The sequence below is a fragment of the Myotis lucifugus genome, unplaced genomic scaffold (genome assembly GCF_000147115.1).
Source record: "Myotis lucifugus unplaced genomic scaffold, Myoluc2.0 scaffold_40, whole genome shotgun sequence".
NCBI classification, from domain to species: domain Eukaryota; kingdom Metazoa; phylum Chordata; class Mammalia; order Chiroptera; family Vespertilionidae; genus Myotis; species Myotis lucifugus.
The window spans coordinates 418,883-435,099 of NW_005871088.1; the positions used below are offsets into that span (position 1 = coordinate 418,883).

Sequence of the window (16,217 nt, forward strand, 5' to 3'; positions counted from 1 at the left end):
AAATAAACAATAACAACATGATATAACAACAAATGTTTTCCATGAAATTTGTACTGTCAGAATCTTTGTTTATCATTAATTTTTAAAAATATGCTGGGTATTCTGGAAAATTTATATCATTTGGACAAACTTTGCCTTTGCTACAACATCGAGTAAATTTTCCATCAGATGGGTTTTCATTGGAGAAATTTAGGGATAGGCAAATTGACATCTAACAGTCATTCTACCACAACTGTGTTCGGTAATTGCATCCTCATTTACTTCATTTTTGCTATGAAGGCAGTTCCTACCAGTATTGGTAGTACTTGTCAATGATTGTTCTTCAGACATACGCTGTCAACAATGATGTCGCTTTCTTTCAGCTTCAGAGGTACATTGTACCAATAGCTGGTCTTCAGATATATTCTGTCAATGATGCCGCTTTCTTTTGGCTTCAGAATGTCAACAACAACAACCAAATTATGATCGACAGTGACAGATCAAAACACACACATGTGATTGGTGCCAGTGAGAGCTTTATATGTATCGCACATGCGCAAGTCAACTTAGCCTTTTATATATATAGAATAGACTTACTTTATTAGACCTGTTTCTGATTTAGCAAAACTTTTTCCATCTCAGTGAAGCACCCCAACTTCTCTTTCACGTAATTGTCAGCAACACAGTAAATATCAACATGAAGCAGATTATTATTGTAGATCATGCAGGGAGAACAAAGGGTAAAATATTTAACTGCAGCAGTTTGACTATATTATGCACAGTGAGAAAACCTGAAGTCATTTTCAAGGTCCACCATTTCTTACCTCTTTTAAGTCAGGTCAAGTTTCTAAGGTTTCTAACTCTCTGTTTTCTGGCTAATGAAAAGAAAATAGGATTCTACCGAGTCTCCTATCTATCTACTCCAGGACTTCTGTGAGGATCAAATGAGATGAGACACAGAAAATGCTTCACAGACATTTGGTTAAAGTGTAGACTGTTTGCACCTGGCTATAAAGCAAGTCATGTTCCTGGGCTGAAGAAACTCCAAGGAGCCTAGTCGCCAGGGAGAGGAAGCTGGGCATTGCTATGTGACAATATTACCTGGCACCCACAGAGACCCGTTTCTGGCTGGGCTGGGCTGTGGGCTGCATTTTGTGCCATGGGGTCAAATTCCATGACAGCAGCGGCGGCGGGTGGCGTCCCTCCTCTCATATTGGATATTCATACTATCTTTAGTTCTTTGTAAGTTTGAATAACACACTCAATTCCATCTCTGCATTCTAATTAGTTATACCCTAATTTTTGGGGTATCACTCCAGGGTGGTGGCGGGGCCTGTGTCCCACTTGGGGGAAGCCAAGTGTTGCTTTGTTGGTGCCAGGTCCGCAGTGCCGTTTCTTTGTATATGGCTAGCACACTCAGTGAGCATCATAGCAACTGGTCAGACGGTCAGATGGACACTTAGCATATTAACCTTTATATATATATATATATATATATATATTAACCTTTATATATATATATATATATATATATATATATATATATATATATATATTAGAGCAGAAGGGACTGATTGGCTGTCTCCTGCATACCCCGCACTGGGGGTTGAGCCTGTAACCCGGGCATGTGCCCTGCCTGGGAATCAAACTGTGGCCTCCTGGTTCATATGTCAACATTCAACCACTGAGCCATGCCAGCCAGGCTAGTCCTGGAAAATTAAATAGAAGAACCCAAGAGGTGTGTTTTATTTTTCATTTTCTCCTTTACTTCAATCTTTCCCTTTTCACAATACACATATAAGCTCCACGACTATTAAGGTATTGATTTATCCTATTAAACTGATTCTGTCTTTATTCTTTTGGGTTCTAAGATATGAGGGGTGTGTGTGTATGTGTGTGTGTGTGTGTGTTTTAGGAGTTGTGCTTCATACTGCAGGTAAAGAAAAAGGAGGGGAAAACACCAAATTAAACAAACAAACAAACTTGGAATGCAGGCTCAAGCTGACATTGAGCACGTTCCTTCAGAGTACAGGTAACAACATTATGACGATTAAATGACGTTTTAGTAACTGTGGCATTTCTGGTTTCCATGTAACTTATTCTGCAAAACTAACAATTCCAGGTAGTTTTGCTTGGATTTTTCAATAGTCGACTTGGTCTCACCATGAGCGATGCCAACATAGTGATCAATCTGGGTCTTGTACTTCTCACAGACAATCGAAACATGAAAATGAGCACTTCAGCAAGAATCAGAAGGGTGATTTCATTGAAAATGGCACCAACAAAGGTTATCAGTCACATTAAGACAGCCAGCTTTAAAGAGTCAACCAGATCTTCTACCAGAAAGAAAAAAGAATGAGATTCAGGATCCTGTTGATGTGCACCCCAGCAGCATCCACGTAATTATGGAAAGCTTTGAATGGATGGCCTTCTTCTGAATTCTGTACAGCTTGGATGGCAAACTTGTAGACCCTGAAGCTGATGGTGACAGAGAGAAGAGCCAGGATGCGGTAAGAAATCACACTGATGACACTGAAAGCTGCCAGGGAAGGCAGCATGACCAGCATGGTGCCAAAGGCAAACCTTCACATCTCGCCAGAAAATCAGATCATGCACTTGATAATGCCATATTGAGACAGATGTAACATCAGTGTTTGCTGGTCACTTCCTGACAGGATGGATTTCAGTGGATCTCTGTTGATAGTCCTATGGCCTTGGCCAGCATTAAACACCAAAACCATCTCAAGTGTGGCTGGTAAGGGTTTGAAGCTGGTGAAACCAAGGGTTCAGTCCCAGGGCATGTCTCAAGTCTAGGCTTCAGGTAGGACCTGAGATTTTTTAAAAAATATATATATGTTTATTGATTTTAGAGAGAAGAAGAGATAGGGAGAGAGATAGAAACATCAATGTTGAGAGAGAATCATTGATCGGCTGTTTCCTGCATGCCCCACACTGGGACTGTGTCCACAACCCAGGCAAATGCCCTGATCGGAAATCGAACCGTGACCTGGTTCATAGGTCAATGCTCAACCACTGACCACACCAACTGGGCAAAAAAATGTATATTTTCTATCAGTTCAAGGAATTTTTAGACAGATGGAGTAGAAATTTGCACTCTATCTGCCATATCCATAAAACCCTTGTGGTTGTTGGTTTTCTGACAATTGCTATCTCTATGACATTTTCCTGGATTTTATCTTCTATAGTCCCATTTTTAAGGAGAGCCATTTTTAAAATGTTATAGTCCCATTTTTTAAGTAACCCATTTTTTATTCTACTAGCAAATGCTTTAAACTCTATTTATTTTCCTACTGATGGAAAGGGTGAAATTGTATCATTTAACTCTTATTTATTCAAACTAAAGATTTTTTTAGCAAGACCCTCTTCATTGGTTTTCTCTTTCAAAAATATCTTGACTTCTAGTCTTGTATACTTACTCTTCTGGGTCTAGCATTAACTTGTTACAGTCTATAAAAACTCCTGGATTTTTACTCAGGCAAAGAATTTTCAGATTAATTTATGAAGAATTGACATCTTTATTATTGTAGACTCTTCCTTTAGTAGTTTCTTTTCTTTTTTTAGGTCTTCTTTTGTGTTTTCAGTAAAGTTTTAGAGTTTTTTAATAGACATTTTAGCTTTTCTTATTAAGTTTATTCCCAACTGTTTTATAATTTTTGTAATTAGAGTGAGTTGAATCTTTCCTCCCCCATTTCTTTTTCCAGCTTTTAATTACTAGCTGGATTTCCATCTCTGCATTCTAAAAACCAGAAAATCAACTTGGGGTTAATGGGTCTTTCTCCTCAAGGTGAAACTCCAAGGATGAAAGTTAAAAGAGAGTGGGAGGTAAAGCACATATGTGTTTTATTTTACATGAATGATGTTGTACTGTAGATCTTGTTCTGTTTCTTGCTTTCTTTCCACTTGATACCATTAAATATGATGTTTGCTCTAAGTCTTTTTATAGATACCTTTGATTAGATTAGGGAAGTTCCACTCTATTCATAGTTCTCTAAGTTGTTGTTGTTGGTTCTTTGTGTGTGTGTGTTTTTTGAAACCTCGTCCAAGAATATTTTTCCATTGATTTTTAGAGAGAGTGGAAGAAAGAGGGAAAGAGAGAGAAATATCGATGTGAGAGAAATACATTGATTGGTTGCCTCCTGCACGCTCCCCAACCAGGCCCCCCACCCCCGGGCCGGGGAGGAGCCTGCAACCGAGGTACATGCCCTTGACTGGAATCGAACCTGGGACCTTCAGGTCCCAGGTTGATGCTCTATCCACTGAGCCATGCTGGCTAGCACTTGTTGTTGGTTTTTTTAATCATAAGTAGGTGTTGAATTTTACCAGGTCCATTTTCTGCATTGATTGGAATAATCACATAATTTGTTCCCCTTAAATCTCTTAACTTTGATTTTCTAATTTTAAACCATCCTTGCATTCTTAGGGTAAAACTCAACTTGGTTATGACATATCATTACATATTGCTGGATTTAATTTTCTAGGATTTTTACCCCTATTTCCACATCCTGTGTCATACTTTCATTGGATCATTATAATAGTTATATTGGTCTCATAAAAGTTTCAAGAGACTTCTTTCTTTCCTATGATTGGAATTGCCCACTCATTAAAGATTTGGTAGAACTCATCTATAAAGCTCTCTGAGCTTGTTCTTTTTGGGAAGTGGATTTTAAAAATATATAGTCCATATTTTTTGTGGTTATAGAGGGTCTATCCAGGTTTTCTGTTTCTAGAATCAGTTTTGGTAAGCTGTGCCTTTTCTAGAAATCTATACCTTGTGCTTATGTTTTCCAATTTACTGACATACAGTTGTGCATAATAGCCTTTAAAAACGTATCTGGACAATCATTGTGGAGAGTCGCCGTGGTTTCCTGATTCAACAGTGCTTGGGCGGAACCCAGAGCACCCAGAGCTTGATCCATCCCAGCCAGCTGCCCAAATCCAGCCTTCCGCCACCTCCTGAGAGTGCCCGCCCTCTGCCACCGCTCTAGCGCGGTGCAGCAGAGTCTCCATGAAGACTGGGTCCACCTCGCAGGTGTGCCAGAACTACCACCAGAACTCGGAGGCCACCGTCAACTGCCAGATCCACCTGGAGCTCTGTGCTTCCTATGTCTACCTGTCCATGTCTTACTACTTTGACTGTGGTGATGTGGCTTTGAAGAACTTTTGCCAAATATTTTCTTCACCATCTCATGAGGAGAGGGAACGTGCTGAGAAATTGATGAAGCTGCAGAACCAACAAGGTGGCCGAATCTTCCTTCGGGATATCAAAAAACCAGACTGTGATGACTGGGAGAATGGGCTGAATGCAATGGAGTGTGCATTGCACTTGGAAAAAAGCATGAGTCAGTCACTACTGGACTTGTACAAACTGGCCACTGACAAAAATGACCCTCATTTGGCATGAGTGGGGGGGGGGAATGGGGAGATAAGGACACCTATGTAATACCTTAATCAATAAAGAAATTTTTAAAAATGACCCTCATTTGTGTGACTTCATTAAGACTCACTACCTGAATGAACAGGTGAAAGAATTGGGTGACCACGTAACCAACTTGAGCAGGTCGAGGGCTCCTCAAACTGGCATGGCAGAGTTTCTCTTTGACAAGCACACCCTGGGAGAGAGTGGTAATAGCCACGGGGTTGACTTCCCTGGTCACCAAAGTAGTACATGCGTGTCATAGTTATCTTTATCTTTTCTATAACTTGTACCAAATCATTCATTCACGTCTTTCATTTGTACCATTCCTACAAATACTACTAATTTGGTACCCCCCCAAAAAAACATATTTGTGTTATCAATCATCTATTGTATAATCTATTGTATCTGTAGGCTATGTCCCCTTTTCATTTCTAATATACATAATTGACTTCTCTCTTCTCTCCTTATATCTAGCTTTTTAAATGGTTGGCTTTTGTTTTTCAGCTTTTCAAAGAATCAACTTTTGATGTTCTCAATTCTCTCTATCACTTGTTTCTGCTTCATCAATTTCTGTTCATCCTATTTTTCTCCTACTTTTTCTAGGTTTACTATGCTTTTCCTTTTATAGCTTCTCGAGTTGGGTGTTCAGTTTGTTGACTTGTTGACTGCTTGTTGACCCAACCACCTACTCAACATCTCCACTTGCACATCGTGGTGAAAGGCATACCTTTACTCAATTGCTCAGGCCAAAAACTCAGGAATTATCCTTGTTTCTTCTCTTTCTTTATACCCAACAGCCAATCTTTTCTGCTTGATTTTAAAAATATACCTTGAATCTCACAGCTTCTCAGAACCTCCACTGCTACCACCCTAATTAAAGCCACCATCACCTTTCCTAGTCTGTTGTCAGAACCCCTGACTGGGCTCTTGCTCCTACTGTTGTCCTAGCACAGGTAGTTCTCCATGCTGCACTTATGGCATAGATCTGATAATGTCAGCTCCAAGTTCAAAATTCCCCAGGGGTTTCTCATCTCAGAATAAGCTCCCAGTTCCCATGGTTGCTCCAGCTTCCTCTCCAATTGCACACCCCACCCCTCTCTAGCCATATAAGCTTCCTTGTTAGCCCCCAACATGACTGAAATGTTGTCTCCCCAGATATCCATATGGGAGAATAAAATGAGGGCAAAAGTCTGTGGATATCTATAATATTTTTAAATATATTTTTATTGATTTCAGAGAGGAAGGGAGAGGGAGCAAGAGATAGAAACATTAATGATGAGAGAAAATCATTGATCAGCTGCCTCATGCACACCCCCTACTGGGGATCGAGCCTGCAGTCCTTGACCAGAATAGAACCTGGGACCCTTTAGTCCGCAGGCCAACGCTCTATCCACTGAGCCAAACCAGCTATGGCTGGATATCTAAATAACATCCCCTGCACCCTTGTTTTATCTATCTCAAAGCCCTTATCACTATGTGACATTATAATATACACTTATTTATATGTTTAGTATGAATCTTCCATATAATGTTAGTTTCCTGTCTTGTTCAGTATTGTGCATTCAGAGCCTGGAACAGTGCCTGGCTGTTTAATAAATGAATGGGTTGGAGCCAACTCAGAATCAGAGGGTTCCTCATTAATCATAGAACTAGCACAAGGAGCACTGGATGAGTTGGGTGTTGGCTGGAATCAGAGTAAGGTCGCTTTGACAAGCAGTCTTGTCCCGAACACTCCATTGGTTAAAACTTTTCTCACACTCCTAAATATTTTTACAAAACAGAATGGCTGGATCTTAGCTCCCAAATCACCTCTTCTAGGAAGTCTTCCCTTTCTGCTCCAGGCAGAGCTTAGTCTGTTCTCCTGCAATCCCACTGTTCCTTCTTCACACCTCCACCAAACCATCTGATCCAACAATGACAAGTGTCATGCAGCTTGGCACGTACCCTCTTCCCCCATGAGAGTGTTTCACCAAGGCCAAGGCTGTGATTTGTTGTCAGCTTATTCCCTGCCTCAATGAGAATGTGATTTATGGCAGGCTCAGATGAAAGAATGCAATGTGCCTATTAAATCAAGATCCCTTGGCTGGAACAACATCAGGGTCCAGGGCAGGCAACTTTGCTGCTTCTACTGAAGGTAATGGTATTTAGGAAAAGTGGATGCAATGGAACACTTATTGCAGCGTACTTGGTGCATTTGTGGACAGCATGTCAATAGCCAGGGAGGGCCGCGCAACCAGGAGTCTGGAGCCTAGGCCCTCAATTGCCCCAGCATCCGCAAGGGCCCATTAATCCTTAATATTCAAATTCCGCCCACTAAACCAGCCCCTTCGTGCCGAAGCCACCTCTTTTCACCAAATGATGGCCAATGGCAGCCAATAGGCAGCTGGACAGGGTACCCGCCCCCTTTTCCCTGGTCAGAATGGACACAAACTCCCGCCAATTGGTTGCGTCGCCGCTGAGGCTCCGCCCCACCCCGGCCATCGCACCCAATTGCGGGCGGGCTCGCTGCGGGGGCCGAGGGGCGGGACGCAGGCGCGCAGGTGCAGCTGCGCGCATGCCGGCCGGGAGGGCGGGGCGCGACGTCGGCCGTGCGGGGTCCCGGCGTCGGAGGCGCGCGCTCCCTCCTCTCGGAGAGAGGGCTGTGGTAAAGCCGTCCGGAAAATGGCCGCCGCCGCCGCTGCCGCGCCAAGCGGAGGAGGAGGAGGAGGCGAGGAGGAGAGACTGTGAGTGGGACCGCCGCAGCCGCGGGCGGGGACCCTTGCCGAGGGGCGGGGGGTAGGGGCGGGACGTGGCGCGGGAGGGGCCCGCGGGGTCGGCGACACGGCTGGCGGATGGCGTCCCTCCTCTCTACCCTCCCCCTCCCGCCGCCGCCGGTGACGGCTCCCCCCGGCCCGTCACCCACACTCGCGGGTGTCCGTCCTCGACGCGGCCTCCCAGGGCCGCCTTCGCCTGGCGTCCCGCTTCCTCCCGCCGTCGGCGCGCATCCCGGCCCCGAGCCCCTTGGGCGCCTCTTTCGCCAGAGCTTCACTTGTCCGGCTGCGTGTGCGTCGTGCCCTTCTAGGGGCTTCGGGCCCGCGGCGCCGTCGCGCGCCCGCGGCCCCGGCCTCTCCCTTCCTCGCGCTCTCCCCTCTCCCTTCCTCGCGCGCCCCCTCTCCCGTTACTCGCCCCCCCCCACCGGCGCGCGTGCGCAGTCCGTCTCCTGTCGAGAGAGTGCGCCACAAGGGCTCCTGCGCTCTCACCCCCATCTCCAGGCTTTGCCTCCCCCTCCTTCTCGCCCATTCCATGAATTTCTGCCCCCGTTGCGAGCGAGTCGTCCACCATCTCCTTTCCTATCTAGCAGGAACAAGTAGGTGCGAATTATTGTCAACCCACAAAAGGAACTGGATATGGTGCTCCTGGTCCCACAACTCATCCTAAAGAGGCTGTTCTAGTTCCCATCAGGAGCCGTGGGTAGGGGATTGCGTGTCCGGCAGCACCTGAGGCTCTTCTGTGGAAGCGCGCCCCCGGGGTCTTTGGGGATGCTGTGGCCTCAGAATATGAGTGCCCTTCCATCCTCCCCCCTTCGCCGGCGATCTTCCAGTTACATAAGTGGAATGGGACATAGTCTGTAACGGGCTCCCATAGTCTTGGATCGCGAAGATCACCAATACCAGATGGGGCAAGTTCATCTCATCGCTGTGGTTCCTGTCACTTGTCCCTGAAAGTTTATTTTCTTTCTAGTGTGGTTATGACTGAATCACCCAAACTGAAACTCAGGTGACTTTTACGTGGCGTGGCAATGTGTCTGTGGCTTTGCACTGAAGACTTAAGAGGTCATTGTGAAGAGTCTTAAAAGAGTGCTCTTACAGAGGAGACCGTGTATGACATTGCTAAGTATGGACCCGAGAGGGGGAAGCTTGCTCTTGAATATCTGTGGCAGTCGCTTCTGTTGTGTGTTCGGTGTGGATTGGTCCCAGCAGAAATGGGCTCCACCACAACATTGATATTCCTGACTCATGGTCAGGCAGATGTGTGCTTCTGGTTATTTTTCCAGGAACAGGAATGGGCTTTGCAGAGCTATTCACATGTTGTGTCTGCTGTGTTCACACGTTGTGTCTGCTGTGTGGGATCGCTATCCTAAATAATGAGATGATAGGATCAAATTAAGGGGGTGGTTGGTGATCGTGGAGCCAAACCGTGTGTGTTGCTAAGTGGCTTAGACTTTGTAGAACTCTCACAAGTTGTAGGCGTAGTAGAAAAACGAAGCATAGTCGGACCTTGGTAGTAAAATTCGCTGTTAATAGGTGAATTTATTACTCTAGAGGGGAAATTTGGGTTTTGTGGCTGGACTTTTCAACTGGATCTCAGTGACCAGTTAATAACAAGATTGAGCTGATCTCTTGGGTCTTTTGAAATATGCTGGATCCTTATGAAAAATGCAGGGTCTGGATTTTTAGGTCTTTTGGGAATTTCCCTCTGGGATTCAGGGAAATGGGATTTTTTAGGACTTCTACTTAAAATCCTAGTCAGGAAGCCTAGGAAACACTTCCTTTTAAAGGGCACATCAATCTAGTACAAGTACAGTTGATTAAGTAAGTCGCCACAGAGCACCCATTTGTAGCATGTTAGCTAGGTGGCTGATCACTGAGGTACATACTGTCCACGCACACAGACACACAAGCCTCACTTGACAAAGATTCCAAAGTATGCACTTCTAAACCTGAGATGTGACAGGACAAGGGCTCTGCTTTGTTTTGCCATTGTTGGCAATGTGTTTGCCTCCTCATATGCGCTCCAGCTAGTTGTTTGTTATACCCCCAGCCCTTTAAAACAGCACAGGCAGCGTCCAGAATATAGTTTCTCTGCAAAGTTCCTGGTGGCATCTGAAGTCAGCATGTCCTAACAGCTTGACGGCTTGCTTGCTAGTACTGGCTTATCACACTGTCCTATTTCTTGTTGTTACAAATTTGCCTGGAATGCTTTAAACCTAGAGTACTTTGTTGCACCTGACAGAGCATGATGCAGTCAAACCCTACTGTTTTTGTATTGGAGGGGTTAAAATACAATTTTTGCATTCTATTTGCAGTTTCTAACCAGAGTCATTGTTTCCCTGTCTGCCCTGCCTCTGAGTGGCTGAATCTAGTGGGGGCGGGGGAGGCAAGCTGTGGTGTTTGACAAAACTGGCTAGATGACTGCAGCATTATGTTGCCCCCACCCAAATATTCCTTCCCCCACATAGAGATGGAGTGAGAAGCTCGCTTCTTTAACTTAGAATAAAGAAGAGCAGAGGTAAAATTTTTAGTCCCGGTCTCAAGGCCGGTTTCCACCGCTAATGTACCTGCCTGGGACTATTTGCATGATAAATGTTGTGTCCTGAAACTAGTAATCTTTTATAAAGGTGAATATCAGTGGAAATATTTAAATGGTTAAGAGCAGTTTGCTGGCAGGTTGCCTGAGTATCTGCGAGGAGGGGAGAATCACAGAAGATATTTGACGTTTGTAGTAACTAGTGTTTTAAACGAACGGGGGTAAAGAACAGTCCTAGAATGGAGACAAGTTTCAGGGAGTTTGGCAGGACACTTCCTTGTATTCACTGCCCTCTGTTATGGTGACATGAGACCAGCCTCCTGTGGCCGACAGGCACAATCTTTTTTCTTGGGTAGAGCATTATTGCCGCTCCAATGGAAGGACCTTGTCCTCAATGCTTCCGTACCAGCCCTGTTCAGGCAAACTGCCATTGTCACCACTGTGCTTCTACCTTGTTTTGGTTACGACAGACGTAAATGGGTTCCTCTTATTTGGGCTCACTCACACAAAGGTTGTGCTTCTCTGCCTTTACCTGCTCTCTTCTGCCTTTCTCTTGCAAGGAACCTTTACCTATTGAAAACTTGACTTTAATGTCATTGCTTAAAAACTTGGTTCCACCACTTTGATGGTAGGTATGGTGTGTAGGGGACCTGACCGGAAATGGGAATTTGGGGGTGGGCAGGGCATCCCCACTCAAAGGGCGAAGTGGCTATTCTGTTAGAGAATAAAGCCTTGGCCTTTATAGCTTTTTCAAGGCACACTTGTGTTGGGTCTGCTGGCATATGGATGTGTTCTCACTGTAGCTGTTTTGCTGTTACTGCAGAAGTCTGGACTCTCGGGAGCAAGCCTGAGGAAGCGGTCACTTGTCTTCCTTGCCTAAGAGCTGGGGGTGTTATATATATGGACCTGCAAATCACTGCTTTATTGGGTTTTCACCTAACTGCTCTCATCTGCTGGCTCTTTTATTTCCCCCATGAAATCTTCGGTTAATTAAAGATCTTAAACTTTCAAAGCTGGAAGGAACCTAGTCCAGCTCCCTCAGTGTATAAGTAGAAAAACAATTGTGGCTGTGAGAAATTGTGGCTTTTCCAGGGCCTCCCAGCCAGGATACCAGTTTGATTTTTATTATATAGCTAACTGAGTAATACTGTTACCTCGACTTTGGGGATTTCAAAGCATTCTATGACTCGACTGTTTAAGAGAATTGTAAGGCCTCACTGCACCTCAATAGATAATTTTAGGAACCATCCTGGTAGTTACAGACCAGCCGTAAGTAAAAGACTTGGTTTGTGTTGCCCTTCCTCTGCGTTTGATTACACAGGTAATTGTGTGAATAGTCTCTCTAAGCTGTACACACTAGGCTTTTTTTAGCGTAAAGATGAAAGTGCTACTTTTGGGCCGGCGAGGTATCCAAGATTAGCTAATATGGGCCAGTTTAGGTTTTAACAAGGAAATGATGGTTATCTTAATGATAAAAATGTGATGACAAAAGTCCTTTTTTGAACATGTGTTCAAGAGCAAAAGAGAAACTGTCAAACTAATAACTCAGCTTGTTGAACATTGCAATTTACTGATCCGAGAGGCTTTTAAAAAGTGATTGCTCTGAGTCAGACTTGTGTATTTTGGAGGTTGGCTTTAGATCCCCCAGGGCACTTGGTTTCCATTGATGCTGCTTTTTTCTCTTAGGGTGACAGCCCCAATTACATGATGTTACAGCAACTTGTTGCAGCTTCAGCTGCTTGAAAACGAAGGGAGACTTTGCCTCTGGGTTTCACGTGTTCTTTTGAGGATGAGATATTAATGTTGCATGTTCTCTTGAACATGCATTCTATCCCCGAGTGTTTCTGTATGACATGGTATAAGAAATACTTACCAGAGATCATCACTAATGATATGCTTTATAGTGTCGAAGTGTCCTTCAGAAGTGACAAGATCTGTGATAGTGTCGATTCTAACGCATGAATCTTTCCTTTATTTTAGCACCGTGTTTTATGTGCCAGTAATTTGCAGTTTATCCTTTGTTTCTAGCTAGGTAAGCTGGGAAATAGCATAGTACTTTGTCTATATGTTTATCTTCAAAATGTCACAAATAGCCCTGGGAAAAAGGTCGTGCAGCACAATGGGGGCTTTCAACTTACGATTTTCTTTGTTTTAGGCTCCATAAAAATACAGACTCACCAGTTCCTGCTTTGATGTGACATGTGACTCCCCAGAATACATCTTGCTTCTGTAGACCAGCTCCAACAGGATTCCATGGTAGCTGGAATGTTAGGGCTCAGGTAAGTAACCTTCCTTTTTTTTTTTTTAGTATATGTCCTGGTTTGGCCATCTGTTTTTAAAAAAATAATAAAAACAAGGAAAAAAATAAGATATACTACTCTTGGACAGTATAAAAGTACCCCAAAGACAAAAGACATAACTGTGCCAAACTGTGCCATATAATAAAAAAAAGTCACTTCCCTGAGCCCTGAAAGGTCAGTTTGGGTAGGGTTACTTGGTAGCCACAGCGTGATCTGGGGGCGGGCGTCAGATTAGAGCCGGAACTGGTGATCTGCAACTTCAGTTCACCTTGAGGCAGGTCAGCTGAGCTGAGAGCACTTTGACTGAGCTTTTCACCTGCCGCTGCTGCTGTTGCCCAGTGGTCTTCAGCATGGTGCTTTGTTTGCTTTGGTTTTGGGTAAATGACTTCTGGTCAACATTAGTGAGCAGTGGTAATGTATTTTCGGATACAGGAACTGGTGTATGGTCCCCTGGAAGGATAGCCTCCTGAAAGCTGTCACAGTGGAGCCCATGGCTAATGGCATGTACTTGCCACACTCCTTCCATGGGAACTAAAGAGAACACTCAGACACATGTCTGGCTCTTGAGACTCTAGAGCAGAATGAATGCTTTTTGAAAAGCTGGGGATCCAAGCTGTTGGAGGTCTGACACTCGGGTGCTCTGTCAGCCACACTTTTGGCTACTTTGATGCCCTTGTGTGGACTTAAGTTTTGTAAAAATGAGTGGTTCCTTAATTTCTCAGTTGTCAGGCTCAGTATCTCAAGCTTTTTAAAAATCCGTGGCCACTCCACATTTGATGTTTTGACACCTGGATTTTAAACATTCCATGTGGTAAGGCAAAACATTCTAGTTGATTTTTTTCCATTTCTTTTCTTAAGAAAAAAATGTGAGTTTACACATATGCTACCACTGTGATTCCAGCTGAGACTCCCAAGTAGCACTTTGTTGTGTCTCTAGTGGTTTCTGACATCTCAGTCTAAAGCTGTGTGGACATCTTAGCCTGTTTAGAGACTATGTGAGGGGCAGTGTTTGGGCAGAGGAGAAAAGAAGGTGTGGAAGGGAAGGGAAGAGCATCACACTGCTGCCAAGTCCCAAATTTGGTTTTGACTCCTGATCCTATGACTCAAATTGTCATTCCCCTTTGCTGTGGGGTATGCCTTGGGCCCTGCTGACAGGACATTCTTTGTACTCCATGTATTTATGCTGGTGGGAGTTGTGTGGCTGGCGCTTTGTGCATTGTCTCAGAAATTGTGTGGACTAAATGTAATATGGGCGGTAAATGGGTTTCTTCTGGATTTTATAAAACATGCAGTGATGACTCTACAATTTCTTCTAAAAAGTATAGAAAGGAAGAGATCTTTTAAAAATATCTCTTATTATGAATGGGAAAGACAGCGATTTGAGTGAGCATCAAGGAACTTTGAAGGGAATACTCAAAGGACAGAACCTGTCTTTAGTAGATGAGTGCTTGTATCTTACTAATTTTCTTCTTTTTAAAGAAGCTATAAAAAGAATACATACTTTTATGGATACATACATTTTAAAGTATATCAAGTAAAAAATGAAAGCTTTCTGTTACTCTATGTGCCTGCTACCCAGAGTAACCATGTTAATAGCTTAACGTAGATCCTTCTGAATCTTCTTCTCAGGCTATACAAATATGCACCTTTTGTGTTTTAACAAAATGAGGTTAGTATTGTACATATTTATCTCTCTGCCTCATTTTTGTTAAATAGCACTATAGTCTGATACTAACTTTCTGTCATGCATTGTCCCCCTATTGGTTTTCCCAATGGTTTCCTATTAAAGATACTACTGGATTCAACTTACTCATATGTCAGTCTTTTTTAAATATATTTTATTGATTTTTCACAGAGAGGAAGAGAGGAGAATAGAGAGTTAGAAACATCGATGAGAGAGAAACATCGATCAGCTGCCTCCTGCACACCCCCTACTGGGGATGTGCCCGCAACCAAGGGTACATGCCCTTGACCGGAATCAACCTGGGACCCTTGAGTCCGCAGGCCGACGCTCTATCCACTGAGCCAAACTGGTCAGGGCTGTCAGTCTTTTTGAAGAACAACTGCTTAGACTTGAACTTGCTGGTCGGTACCACCACATTATCTTCCTAAATGGCTATTCCAGTTCCCATGATAGTCCGAGAAAGTGCCACTTCCCCATACCCTCCCAGGATTGGCTAGCCATCATTTAAATTTTTGCTCTTTGGGTTATTAACTGAGGCTGAACCTCAGTAATCATTGGTCATTTGTATTTGGTCTTTGTGAATTGCCTGTTCGTGTTCTGCACTCATTCTTCCATTGAGATATTTTTAAGTCAATTTGTAGAAACTCTCAATGTATTAAGGATATTAATTCTCTTCCATCATGCAGATATTTTTTCCTACTTTATCATATATCTTTTGATTCTGCTTGTCTTTTTGATATATAAGATTTCTGTTATGATTTCTCCTTTTACTTTATACTTAGAAATCCTTTCCTACTATTGAACACATCAATATTCATCTATATTATCTTTCTTCATAAAAAACTTGAGCCCTGGCCAGTGTAACTCAGTTGATTGTGTATTGTCCCATGCACCAAAAGGTTGCCGGTTCGATCCTCAGTCAGGGGACATGTCTGGGTTGCAGGTTTGGTCCCCTGAGATCTCTCCCCCACCCCATTTCCCTTCCTCTTTCTCTAGCATCAATAAAAACATTTTCTTGATTTTTAAAAAAGCTTGATATGCTGTATTCACACATGCATATTTGATCTGTACAAAAGGATCTTATAGGTAAGTTGTCCTATGTTTTTTGTATGGTTTTTAAAAATAACAATTTGTATTTAACTTTAGGATAGGATGAGGTATAGAGCCCACTTAGCCAGTTATGTCATAGTTATTTGGTGAACCAGTAATATAGTCTTCACCTTTATCATGTGCTGACTTCAAGTGAACAAAGTATCTTTTACTTTTTTATTTCTGAATTTTTTCTTTGTGAGGCTTGGTGGCAAGCCTGTCAGCGGATAATCATTTATTCATTCACCCAACAAATATTTGAGCCCCTGCTTTGAGCCAGGGGTGGTACTGGATCCTGCAAGTGCTGCCTTCTTGACTGGCTGCAGCACTCATTCTGGAAGATTCAAGAAAATAGTGGATCTTCACAAAAGTAGGTTTTAGATCATCTAGGAGGAAATTCAGAGGCTGTGCTTGTGTGTGTGTGTGTATGATTCTGACATAC

The 16,217-nt window shown here is 43.4% G+C and overlaps 1 protein-coding gene and 2 pseudogenes across 2 annotated transcripts in view; 2 read left to right on the forward strand and 1 right to left on the reverse strand.

Moving 5' to 3' along the window:
• Positions 1 to 2,075: 2,075 nt before the first annotated feature.
• LOC102424795 lies at positions 2,076 to 5,007 on the reverse strand (annotated as a pseudogene).
• Positions 5,006 to 5,678, forward strand: LOC102425115 (annotated as a pseudogene).
• Positions 5,679 to 7,990: 2,312 nt separating this feature from the next.
• Positions 7,991 to 16,217, forward strand: part of MECP2 (methyl-CpG binding protein 2) — a 65,724-nt gene continuing 57,497 nt past the window's right edge. Inside the window, exons 1-2 of one of the 2 annotated variants that reach the window (XM_006087668.3) lie at positions 7,991 to 8,139; positions 12,858 to 12,981. In XM_006087668.3, coding sequence (XP_006087730.1) covers positions 12,956 to 12,981 — 26 coding nt within the window. In that variant the 5' untranslated portion in view covers positions 7,991 to 8,139; positions 12,858 to 12,955. The remainder of the gene's footprint in view (positions 8,140 to 12,857; positions 12,982 to 16,217) is intronic. The other variant, XM_023753009.1, reaches the window with a different exon arrangement.